The sequence below is a fragment of the Pteropus vampyrus genome, unplaced genomic scaffold, assembly GCF_000151845.1.
Source record: "Pteropus vampyrus isolate Shadow unplaced genomic scaffold, Pvam_2.0 Scaffold619, whole genome shotgun sequence".
NCBI lineage: Eukaryota > Metazoa > Chordata > Mammalia > Chiroptera > Pteropodidae > Pteropus > Pteropus vampyrus.
Genome location: NW_011889400.1, coordinates 112,747 through 126,586, shown reverse-complemented (window position 1 = coordinate 126,586; position 13,840 = coordinate 112,747). Strand labels below are relative to the sequence as shown.

General features: G+C 36.0%; 1 protein-coding gene across 1 annotated transcript in view; it reads left to right on the top strand.

Moving 5' to 3' along the window:
- Window positions 1-13,623, top strand: part of LOC111733687 — a 55,101-nt gene extending 41,478 nt beyond the window's left edge. Inside the window, exon 4 of the mRNA XM_023525743.1 lies at window positions 13,571-13,623. Within this exon, the coding sequence (XP_023381511.1) occupies window positions 13,571-13,598 (28 nt within the window). The 3' untranslated portion in view covers window positions 13,599-13,623. The remainder of the gene's footprint in view (window positions 1-13,570) is intronic.
- The last annotated feature ends 217 nt before the right edge of the window (window positions 13,624-13,840 follow it).

Genomic DNA, 13,840 nt, shown 5'->3' with positions numbered 1-13,840 from the left:
CAAGCTCTGCATTTCACTGGATTACAAAATTGGGTGTAAAGTAAAAACTTAGTTTTGGAATGGTATTTTCAGTTATTACAAGATCACTTTTCTATTTTTCTTCAATATTTCTAACTTGCACAAAATATACTTTTGACATTAGAATCTTTCCCCTTTCTTATCAAAAATGGACAAAAACAATTGCAGAACCAGAAAGACATTTGGATATTAGTTCCAGGGTGCATCTGGTATTATGCCCATGATATAGCTTCTGCAACATCAGGACAAGTTAGAGGATCAGCCACAGCTGAGGAAATGAAACTAATTAGACCAACAGTTTGAAACTCATATGTCAGCATCACGTGGGAACTTAGAAATGCAAATTCTCGAGCCTCACCTCAGGCCTGCAGAATCAGGAACTCCAGGGATCAGGACCAGCAATCCTGTTTTATCAAGTCTTATCAGATTTGAGAACCACTGAGTTACAGATTAAGTAAACTACCATTAGATTCAATAATTTCTCTACCCCACTCCCACTACCCCCCCTCATTTGCTCTTCAGAACATAGATGGTTTCTGTAGCTCTTGACATCATGGTGCTACTACGTTCTGAAAACATAATTTTTCTTGTATACTGTATTTAAAAAAATACACTTTTTTCTTGGACATATATGCTGCTTAAGACAAGGGCTGGTGTGTAATAACTACTCAGTAAATACTAGTTTATTGTCCCTCAGATAGTTGCCTGCTATTCATTAACTGAGATAAAGGTAAATTTATCTCAGTTTACTCAGTAAAGGTAAATTTAGTGAGTAAACTGACAATTATTCTTTATATAAACTGTATTGTTAAATTTAAGATACAAATATGATAATTTTAAAAGCAAAACAAATTAAACATAACATATTCTTCATCTTCCTAAATGAACCAACTTGTCTTTATATCAATAGTGATTAAAAAATTATGATTATAAACATATCTCATTTTCCCTGATATTTCTATATTTTCCCCTTAAAAGCAAAAATTAAATACCCAATTTCCTCATTATCATTTAAAAAATTTCCAGCACTTTCACTTCTTTCATGGGAAATATCCATATGAAGATTGTGGATATTTAGAGAGTGTTCCTCTCGGACTCCACTGTTTGGTGTCTGCAATCTTTGAGTGATCCCCATTTCAGGGATGTATCAGTAATACTGATTTGAGAGCATTCTATTGAGAAGCACTCTATTCTATAGTAATGGTTCTCAGGCCCAGATCTGTGCAAAAGTCATCTCATGATCTTGTTTAAAAAATTTAGAATCAGTTCACCTCTCTAGATTATTGATTTAGTGGTTGAGGAATGGAATCCAGAGCAACAAGCCCGCAAACATTCTTTGCAGATCTTCAGGGGACCACACACTGAGAAAAACAGACTGGGTCTCCCTTGATTCTGTGCCCATTTATGTAAGTGCTGTTGCTATAATGGGGCTTGTTGCTAGTGCAGATGCCATCACCCTCACCACCATTCAGACCTCACCCCAAGTGGCAGTAGGTGGAAGCATTAGGAGGATCACGTGGTACCTTTCCAGGACCAGGTCTTCTGAACTGGTTTTGAAATACCATGAAAGAAGGAGATAATGTTAGGACCTCACTTTGTGAAATTCTCAGAGCAATAAGCCCTACAGGGCTCAGTAGTAAAGAGTTTCACACCACAAGCAGGAAGGAAGCCTCCCCACTCTGCATACTGGCTGCCTTAGTTTGGAAACTCCCAGAGTGTCTAGAGACATCATCCTCTCTGTGGTCAGTGCTGTTCTCAGGATGGCTGATGAGGGGGTGAGGTTTTCCTGGCTTATTCTGGAAGGCCAAATGGACAGTGGGGACTGGATAAGGAAAAGAAGGAGAGTCTGGGATCTGTATTTTTTTATTGGAGTACATTTGAAGGACTTCTTTGGAAACTCTTAGAAATAATAATGGCACATTTTGAGGGAAAGGCTAAATTCTAATTATACTAGTAGGCCTATTAAAGCAGGAGATATTTGAGCCTCATATTTTATGCACAGAAGCATGTATTTTTATTTAATTTAGCGAAGGTTTTTTGTATTGGAGGAGCATCACCCATATCTGGATATTGTTAGATATTCACTTAGGACAATTAAAAACTATCAGGTACCTTATAAAATGTGGGCAATGTTATTTAACTGCAATAGCCTTTATCACACCTGTACTCATCAGTGACTGACCTACAGGTGAATTTGGCCAATCAGAAGCCAGCGGTGTCCTGGCTGCAGGTGGCGCACAGTTCTTCATATCTGCCACCATCATTCAATAATTATACTGTGTTCCTGAAGCATTTTATTAACATTACAGATTAATCGAGAGTAATGACAAATAACATACTCATAAAATATAGAAAAAAAATCCTTGTGCTATAAAAGATGAAAAGGGTAGTTTTTGGCTATTATGAATAAAGCTTTCATGAATATTCTTATACAAATCTTTGTATGGGCATATGTTTTTATTTTTGGGGGGTAAATGTATAGCAGTGGAATTGCTGGGTAAAAGTTTTCCTTTAAAATTTCTCTATGTGTTTTGTTTGTTTAGTGAGTTGGTCTATTTTAGCCCTAAATAAATACTTCCTCATTTGTAGTACAACCATTTGGTCAAAGTTCTTCTGGTAGAAAGGAGCCATTGTCTAATTTTCTTTTTGTTGATGTTTTTCTTGTTAGAGACTGGCAGTAGTCCAGATCTACTGCAATTTCTTTTGTAGTGTTGCCTGTATTTCTGGAAACTGAAAACTTGTCTTAGTTTACAAGGGGGAAAAAAAACGAAATACCCTTTGTGGTAAACTTTGGAAAGACAAGAACTAGAAACAAAGGGACAGAATTGTCAGCATATGAATTGGGTGGAAAGACGGGGTTAGACCAGAGGAGTAAGATGAACACAAAAGGAGGAGGCTTAAATCTCTAGAATAAACACCTAAGTGTAAATGCTGAGCACAGAACAAACTTCAAAATCGTCCATCTTTAAGACCTTTGCATCTTTTAAAATACAAATATGTCAGTTTACCCTGGGTTCTTTAGAAACTCTCAGAGATGAAAACTTCTAGGTACATAGTACATTCTCATGAAAATAAAGCAGATATATAAGGTGTTTGTTTTTTAATAGCACATCGTGTTGAGTGTTAGGTTAGACAATCTTTCCATTTCAGGATGCCCAGAAATTTTTCCCTTTTTTTACAAATCACATATATATATTTTTCTTTCCTTCTCTTAAATCCAGATATAAACCAGTCGATCTGTTGCTATATCTTGAAAGCATCTTTTAACATGTTGTTCCAATCAACGTTTGCTTAAAAGGAACAGACAATCACTCAAATCATTTCAAGTAAAAAAGGGGTACATGGAGAAGTTATAAGATTGTCACTAAACTAAGGGTAGGAAATATGGTCAAGCTTCATGGGAACTGGGCCAGGAGATGGAAAGCCAGTGGGAACTCAGGAGTCCTCTGTTTCCAACTCTGCTATTTTCTGAATCTCACTCTCTTTATTCTTCCTTCACTGTGTCTCTGTAGTACAATATGTTCTTTCAACTATGTCCCTTTCTGCAAGTCTCCTTTATTCTCTTATCTGCTGGATGGTTTAACCTGCTTATCTGTAGCCTCTGGTCCTTATTAACATGGCTTTCCTTGACACCAGCTCTGGTCTCAATTCTACATGGCCTTTTGGCCTTTCCTGACAATAACTTATGTGGATAGGAGTTTAAATTTTCGAGAGAGAGAGAGACAGGGGAGAGAGAGAGAGAGAGAGAGAGAGAGAAAGAGAGAGAGAGAGAATATGAATCCACTTGGTAACGGGCCAATAGATTGACATCTTTTTTTGTCTAGAACTTGTGTCCAGGATGAAGACAAAGTCATAGAGTTCTAATCTGGCCACCCAGCCCTTCCTCTGTAAATAGGGACCATTGTTAACCAATGTCACGGTAATAAAAATAAAATAAAATAAAAAAACAAATAAATAGATAGGGACCATGGGTAGGAGTGCTTAATGGAAAGTTGGATATAGCAGGCCAATTGAATATGTCCACTGTGAATGGATTTCTGCTTACTGGAAGTGGTAGAAAGCCAGTTTTATCAGGCAGTAATCTAATGTTTCCCTGAAGTCTAGTAGATGGACAAGCAGGCAGGGTAGTAGGCCAAGGCTATCAATCTAGGCCAATAGTCAAACTTCAAGCATCTTAATCATTTTGAAAGAAATTTTTTTTCCCTCAAGTCTAATTAAAATTGTCTAGATTGCCAATGGCCTGCTAACTGATTTGGCTTAAAACAACTACTATTAAAGTGTGTTGGGCAAAATGTAGAGAATAAGCAAAAAGTTGAGTCAACTTAAGGGATAGTATCTCATGATCTGCAATAATATTGAAGAAAATATCTAAATTTAGCTCTGTATCTGCTGAGCTGTCATAACCCTGTCTGACATTTTAGGATCCTAGCCATAGATCTGAAGCCTGTATTTTGACTAGTCTAATGTGTGATAACACTCAGATTTAATGGAAACCAGATATCGGTTTTGAGTTACTTTGTATTTAACTCATCAGGGTGTAAATGGACTTCATAATAATTTTTAATCTATATGTAAATTAGCTACTTCTATAACAACTGTAGTATGAATTTGAGTATGTGCAGAAAAGGATTATATGCAAGCAATATTTAGAAAATAATGTCAAGAAAGAGGCTGTACAAGTGATACATGGCATTCAAATGAATTTGAATAGGTTGTATTAAGACACTTTCAAAGAAATTATTGTCATTGAAAATTTTCTGGGGTTGATAATGCATGAAGTAATAAAATAAGATTTTATTGTAGGTTGTTAAACTATTTTAAAGGTCACACAATTTTCTATTAGAGAACTTCTATTTTGCAGATTTTCTATAAAAGCTGATTGTATGTTTTACTGAATTCATTTTTTATTCAGATAGTAAAGTGATTAAATTTAAAGTGATTAAAACATTTCTTTTATTTTAGATTGACAAAAATAACATGATTTATTCACTGTTTAAATCTAGGTTTATTAAGTTTATATGCTGTCTTATGTTTATAACTGTAGTGTAACATGCTAAAAGATCACAAAACCCCTATTTTTTCCTAATTTTAATCACAGTGAAAGCTGCATTAATTTTTTTTTAGAATATACATTTTTTAACTTATAAAAAATTTAGGCTTTAAGCCTACAAAGACCAAAGCACAAAGATCTTCTAAATGTGACATCAATTAACAAAACCAAATAAGTGTCAAATGTATCATTCAACAGTAAGTCATATGTATATTGTATTGTGTGTTCGCTACTCAGAGTTAGATTTCCTTCTGTCACCAAATATTTGACCCATTTTACCGTATCTACCTTGTTAATATTTGATTTCCTAAATGTTCTAATCAATTATTTTTATAAGGAACAATGCAGCACAGGGAAATATTCTGAAGGATATTAATAAAAATTACAGTCATTCAAAATTCATCCTAAAGGTCAGTGAGTATCAGTCTCCAAAAGCAATTATCAATCAGAAGGAACAGAATAGAAAGCTTAGAAAGATACAGAATGGGTTATCATGGCTACCATTTTCTAGTCTCTAATAGTTAAAAGGAAAGTAGAAAACTATGTTGGGGGTGATGTTTATACCAAAATTAAATAGTAACTTCAAAATAAAACCTAGGAAGTCAAAGGATGGGCACACTAACCTGAGCTCCTTTAGTTACACTTGGTGTTAATTCAGTACTCTTTGAATTTATTTCCACAGGAGAATACATACATTTGTTAATGATTTAAATCATTATCATTAGGATTGATTTAGATCTAAAATATAAATCATTGTCATTAGGATCAATGTTAAATACCCTTAGGAGTAAAGAACATCTATACTTATCAGGTTGCTATTTGATTCCCAGACATGTTAAATACCCTGGTTCTTTAAATAACAACTCAAATATTTTTTAAAATTCTGACTTTACTTGCATTTGTATAACCCCCTGGACTTTAACTGCTGTGTTGGATGGTTCTCATTGTAAAGTGACTCTCAAGCAATTGTACTCTTTCTGGGAAATGATTTTATTGCCTAAGAATATGAATAAGCAGAGACCAGTGAGCTGTGTCTGATGATGGACTGTAATTTGCAGACTGTGATGTCAAAGCAGATTTGAGATTTGTGACAACAGTTGGCAGCAATGAACCATGCCATGCACAATCACATTCTATGTTTTGCACATGTAAATTCAGTTTACATAGTCATATGTAGAAATCTTTCATGGGCACAGTACATATTGGCTGGGATTATTGTGTTGATATTACATTTTCATTACAGTACTGATGGTATTGAAATATATTTCTCCCTCATCCAGAAGGAATAATTTTATCTCATTCTATCAAAGAACTTTTAGAGAATGTTCACAACCATCTATTTTATTGGTTATGTAATATCTGGCATGAAGTAAGAAAACGATAACTATTAGCTATTATTATTACTAAACCTTCCATCTATGTTTTCTGATGACATTGCCTTAAAAATAAGATAGATGTTAACTTGTGCACTACTTTTAAGTACTCTGTTTTTCAGAGCTCAGAACATTTTGGAATAAACTAAGTTGATCTGGTTACCTTCTAAAGGAAGAGGCATTTCTGCAAAAGGTTCTTAGACTCATAAAATTTGGAGGATAGACTGGTGTTTTTAGTGGCTTCATTGTTTTAGAGTATTTGTGAGTCAGGTCCTGCAGGAAACATGGTGCTCCCAAGGAGCTTTGCCCTCTAATGGCATGCCGTGGTTATCTTAAAGGGCAAAAGGGACCTTGCAGACTGTAATAAAGGTTAGTGCCTTAAGATAGAGAGGTTATCCTTGATTATCCAGGTGGCCTTAATCTAATCACACACGCCCTGAAAAGTAGAAAACTTTTTGGAGAACTTGCTGGAGTTAGAGACATGGCAGAAAAAGTCAGACAAATTTAAAGCATGATAGAGACTCTATTGCCATTGCTGTAGGGGCTATGTGGAAAACATAAGCAAGACTGTCAGGAGCAATAGCTGTCCCCCCACTCTAACCCCCAGGTTTACAGTAGCAAAGAAATGGGGACCTCAGTTCTACAACCACGAGGAACTGAATTTGGCCAACAAATTAAATTAGTTTGGGAGCAGATTTTTCCCAAGCTGCTCAAATAAGGAATTCAGCCCTACCAACACTTTGATTTGGATATTGTGAGACTCCAAGAAGAGGACCCAGCCCAGCCCACCAAGACTTTTGACCTTTGGAAACTGTGCAATAATACATTTGTGTTGTTTTAAGCCACTAAGTTTGTGTTAATTTGTTGCAGTATCAATAGGAAACTAATACAGTGTCCATCTCTTACAGACCCCCAGATGTAGCTTTGATATTTCCACTGGTCAGATTCCATCTATTTCCTTGGTCTTATATTCCCCACCATTTAAATTAAATTCTCCTAACTCCTGGCCCATCCTTTGACTTCCTATACCATCCTGTTACTTATAATAACATCCATTAGCATCCTGTAACTTCCAATACATACAAGATTTCTGTAACATCCTATAATAGCCTATAACTTCTATGTAGACATAAAAATGAGTCTACAGAGGTAGGAAGCATGGCTGGGGAAATCAATCATCTGATCCAAGTAACCTGTATCTCTGGAAAATGACAAAATTATATAAAAATCTATCTTAAAAATATGCTGTCTTCTTCCCACCTTCATACGTTCTGCTGACAGTCTCTTTCCCTCTAAGCAATTGGTTTTTTAGTAGTCTGCAATTTAGATTTAGAAAACTAAAATTCATCATATGACCATAATGTTAGGCTACTTCAAGGTTGTCGTTAACAAACTCCAATGCTACTTAGTCAATGGAGAATTGCCTCTCCTTGGTCCACTTTAGCTCAGAGAGCAAATTAACTCACTTGTTTACTCAGAAATCTGCTTCTGCAGTTAGATGGGAAGAATATGAGTTTACAGCTGAGTTAACTGTAGCTATGAGAGCCTTTTCCATTAATTGCTGGCTATAGCAAGAAGCATGTTATGTCTATTATTTCTGATTCCTTTGCCAATTTGTGAAAACACCCAGAGGTTTAATAAGTGAACGAGCTTTTGCATTCTGAAATAAATAAGGAGGATGGTCAATTAAGGGTACATGCATATAAATCAAAATTACTTTCCACATTTGTACTTGTAAAAAAAAGATCTAGAGAGCATTTATAATATTTCCACCAAAATGGTTAGTGTTTGGAGATTTACTACAATTAGTAATATCTGCACATTCCCTCAGCTTCAGAGTCACGGAGCTGAGTTTGAATCTCAGTTTCATCACTTACTGGCTGTGTGTTGCTGAATGAATTGCTCAGCCTCTCTAACCTTCATTTTTCATTTTTATCATAGTGATAATGGTGTATGTGTTGCATCTTTAAAGAACTTGGAACAGTTCTCCCATGTGACCATTAAGGGTTGTTCTTTCACCAAGACAATTTGAGGTCTTGATACCTTTTCTTTGACAGTTCTCTACATACGGTGCATTCTGTATAAAACATTAAGGTAATAGAAGTCTCAGATCATTTCCCCCGCCCAAGCATGGTCAAAGTTTTCCTATATCTTTCAAATAGAATAAAAATGTCAAAATGAGCAAGAGAAAGGGGACATGGGGAAGGAAATTGAAACGAGGGCAGGACATATGGAAGCTATCCTATATAAGCTCTTGGAATAATTAATGTATCAATGTTGCTGTCCCTTGGAGCCAAATTAGTTTGAAAAGCCTTTAAATATAATTCTAAAATGTTTTGTTTTTCAGGAACCATGTATGATATGTTAGTATATCTTAAGTCATATCTCAGATTTGAATCTGAAGTTAATTTTTGAGCATCTGAGAGTAGAAATTGAACTTCTGTGTGCTGTGTTTATGATGGTAGTAGGGCATGTCAAGATACTTCTGAACAAAGGGGATCATTATTTCACATTTTCTGAGGTTCTCAGAAAGAGAATTATCTTCTTAAGTAGAGTACTAGTATTTTCCTTTGCTAGAAAGTTAAATTGCAAACAAAAAATTTGTTCATCAAAACCTACCTTCTTTTTCTGCTTAGATATCAGTCCTACCAGTGGCAATGTGGAAATTTGTTCTTTATCTCGGCAGAGGTCATTATGCTGATCATTTTAGGTTAAAAAAAAAAAGAATCATTGTCTTCTAAACAATAGTTTGTCAGAAAAGCACATTATTTTCTCTTTAAAAATAACAAAATAGGATAATCTCAGGAGTTTTTCTTAGCTGTCAGAGATGTTAAACTGTTTGCAACAAATAAAAGACATTCCTTTATATAAGGTGGAAAAACTTTTTATTTAAAAAGTATTGAACTTAGAGTCAAGTCATGAAAACCCAGAATTTACCCTAATGCCCCGTCTCCCTCACCCCAAACACTCAGTGTTATGAATTCTGCACCTACCGTCTGTTCAATCTTTTCTCATCTCTACAACCCACATCTGTGTTCTTACCTCAGGCCTCTATTTCCTCTTCTAGACCTTGCCTGTCTTCTGCCTGGTCTCTCTGTTTACAGGCTTGTAACCCTGTACTACCCCAACAATTCACCTCTCCAGTTCTGTTGATGGGTGCTATTAGAAACAAATCCATTCAGGTTGCTCCCTTACTTGAAAACTTACTGGCTTCTATTCCTCAGAAAATGAAATCCAAACTTCTAACTTTGTCAAGTCCAGGGCTCATGATCTGGCCTTTGGCCATTTCTAGTTTTCAATCCTATCCTCAAGCTCCTCACTTTCACCTTGTGTCAGAAACAGCTTGCTATTTCCAGCATCTACTGAGCTGTTTAAGTTCTCTGTATCTTTGCTCAATCTGCTTTGCTCATCCTCCCCAACCCTCGTTTTCCCTATAAATATTTATTTTCTAGACTCAGCTCAATGCTAACTCTCTGAGCATCCCTGCCCCACCCATCTAGAACTGATTCCTTTCTCCTTCAAGTTTCCTCTACATTCTGTAGAGACTTCTGGACATAGTGCCTGTTGTATTCTATTGCATTTTTTCACACTGCCATTTCTCACTTCCAGACTTAATCTAATTGAGATTAAGACTATCTTATCTAGCAAGTAGTAATGTGCTTGGAATCTAGAATGCACTTAACATGTATTTGTAGAAAAGAAAGATCTGGGATGGAGCTGTAAGCTTGCCAGGTATAAGAACTCTGACAAGATATGTAGCCTCCCTGAGCTTAATTTTACTCTCCTGTAAAACGACAGTGACATTGTCGACTCTTTTCCTTCCATTTAGAATAAAACCCTTCATACATAGCCTGTTAGCACCAGCCCTAGACAGCATCTGCTCTCTGCTTTTCTCTGTGACCTCATTTCAGACCCCCATCTCCCTCCTTCTTAATTTTCCAAAGGAATTGCTTTCTGATAGGTTCTGTAATGTGCCAAGCTGTTTTCACACCCCTCCCAGCCCCCTTGCACACACCACCTTTGCACTTGCTGATTCTTCTGAATGAGAGGTGCTATCCTAAACTTTGTTGCCTGCTTCTCATCAAATGTCACCTCCTCAGAAAGGCTTTGACTAATAACCTCCCTAAAGTAGGTCTCTCCCTATTACGCCTGTTTTTTTTTTTTTTTTACTTTATAGTATTATTTTTATTTATGACTCCATAGTTTGTACTTACTTTATGTATATTTTTCCTCCCCTATCCGCTTTCCTTTTTTTTGGCTTGTACTCTCCACTGTAATGTCAACTGTAGGTGGTGGGTGGGCAAAAATCACATTGGTTTTGTTCTCTTTTTCATTCCTAGGGCTTGACACATAGCAAACTCTTAATATGTATTTGTTGACTGACACATGAGCTAATATCACAGGTGGTTTGAAGATCAGGTACAGTATGTGAGTGAAGTTTATAAACCAAAAGCACTATACAATGTGAAGCACAATTATTATTATAACTGGAATAGGCATAGAGAAACCTGGCAACTTCCATTCTTTCAGGAAATGAATATACAGTTTGACAACAAATAATTACTCATTTTCTGAGTATGGAGTCTCAGTCTTAGTCTGGGTGACTAGTCCAGCAAGAGAGGGCTCCTGCATGCCAAAAGAGAGGTATTATTTCTTAACACTTTTTCTGCCAAAATACTCGTAATAAGGAAGGTGGTGCTAGTTCTTTCAATGAAGGAGGCAAGTGGTTTGGGCTTTGAGACCAAGGTTCAGCCAGAGGAAATGTCTCCCCATATATGACTCTTCCCTCTACTTGATCTAATTTCAGTGTGAAGAGAGTCTTCAGTCTCGGCAGTTAATTAACATAGGATATATCTGAATTATCCAGGTAAAACACACTGGTGCAGAATTGGTAAATAGATTATTAGAAGGGAGAGATAGGCCATGATTTTCTCTGTAGTTTTCCCAGCAACATACTTTTATTGTGCCTCATTTCCCCTCTCTGCACCCCAGTTTTCTTATCTGTAGAATGGAGATAATAATGCTTAATAAGGTTGTTGTGAGAGAGAAGTCAATACATGTAAAGAGTTTGGAACAGTGTATGACTTGTGGTAAGCTCTTCGTAAGTGATATTTTTATCCCCACCAGCCTCTCCTTTCTTATAAAGTTGGGTCAGATTCACAGGTCCCATTTTTTCCTACCTAGGGAAAAGAGAAGTAAGGTAGATTCTTAGGATGTCACTTAAATGCCATTACATTAGCATATGTGCTATGACCAGGACTCAGAATTTTTAGGGTGCTCCCGTCTGTCAGATCAAAACCATCTTTCCCTAGTCCTCCTCCCTCATGGCTGTTGAATCAGAAGCAGGAAGATGATATGTATCGTTGGATTATTTTCCCGAAGACCAAGAGGTCTCTAATGATAATTAGCTCATTATTTTATATCACATGGAAGTAAAGTTTAATAAATCATAATAGTCTTCTGAGTAGATTGTGTTGATCAGTTTAAAATTATTTTTTATTTTAGACTTCTAAAAAGTTGCAAAAATAGTATAGATATTTCTCGTATACTCTTCATCTAGTTTTTTCTAAGATTAATATCTTATATAATCAGAGTAAAATCATCGAAACTAAGAAATCAACATTGACACAATAGTATTAACTAAAGTACAGACTTTATTTTGATTTTCCCGATTTTCCCATTAATGCGCTTTTTCTGTTCCCTAGTCTTCGAGGTCTCACATTGCATGCAGTTGTCATATCACCACAGTCTCCTCCAATCTGCCACAGTTTTTCTGTCTTTCTTTGTCTTTCATACCTTGATATTTTTGAAAAGTACTGGTCTGTTGTTGTTTTGAAGACTTTCCCTCAATTTGGTTTTATCTGATGTTTTCCCATGACTAGAGCGAGGTTATGCATTATTGAGAATAATAACACAGAATGATGAGCCTTTCTCAGTGCAAGATAACAGAAGGTACATGATGTCAGTATGTTAATACTGATAGTCTGAACCTTGATTACTTGTTTAGGGTGGTGGCTGTCAGGTGTCTCTAGTGTTATTATTTCTCCTTTTGTGATTAATCAGTATATTGAGGAGAGAGACTTTGAGACTAGGCAAATGACTCGTTTCTCCTCAGACTACCATCTAGTAGTTTTAGTGAGCATCTCTGGGTCTTGCCTGCAACAATTTGGTGTTTTAAGAGTGGTTCTTTATTTCCTCACCACCCCCTACATTTATTAATTAGAATTCATCTGAAGAAAGAGCTCTCTTCTCCATTTACTTATTTATTCATTTCTTTATATCAGTATAGACTCATATAAATTACTTTAGACTATGAGTTGTAATGCATTGCTATCATTGTTTATTTTGTTGCCCAAATTGTTTGGCTTTTGGCCATTGTGGGCTCTTTCAGGTTGGCTCCTGTGGCCTTTCCATATCTACCTATTCTTCTTTGAGCACTTCTTTACTTTTTAGAATGATAAGATGCTCCAGACTTATCTTGTATTTTCTCTGCTTCTGCCTTAAAATCAACCACTTCTTCAAAGAAACCCTCTGTTTCTTTTTAATGGAGAATGACTTAGAATCTGAGGTCTCGGTAATAGGTGTGCTCACTGCCACTAGACTGTCAGTGTTCTTCCTTCTCTCCTATTCATAACTTCTTTCCTGAGCATGAGATACTTGGTCCTTATTATCTACAATGTATTTATTTTGTCCAACCCTAGTAAAAGATAAAGTGGTTTCAGAATTGCTAGCCCATATCTCTGTGAGAAGCAAATTTACTGACTATAGTTCACAAATTTATAAAATTCTTAATACATTTTGTGCTAAATCACACTCACTATGTGAATGGTGATCATTAGTATTATGACTTTTGGCTTCTGTTTTTTCAAGGGAGAAAAACCTTTGCAAAAAGTATCCCCATACACAAACTAGAGGACGCTTCATCTTCTTCATGCCATTTCCTAAAAATTTCAAAAATATATTTTTTCATCTAATAAGCATTGTTTGGAAGCTAAGATCAGGAGTATTGTGTTTAGTACATAGTTTATGGTACGTTTTCATACTTTACTGTTTGGGGGAAGTATATAGTCTAATTAAAAAGTAGAAGTTGTCACATAATTCATTTAGTTTTTTTTTTTTTTTTAAACAGGAATAATAACATTCTTCTCAGAATATGAAGATATAAACCTACTCTAGGGAGGCATGACAGCTGTACTCAGGATTTAGGTGAACAGACTAGGTAAGCAACAGCTTTTACAGAACGATGTGTAAACCAGGGCAGTCCCCATTTGTGTGTAGCATACACACATGTGCATGGATGCACACACATGGGCACATACACACACGTGGGCACATGTAGTCCAGGCCAGTGAATCATTTTTTAAATTAATTGACTCATCTATTTAATGGAAGAAATGTG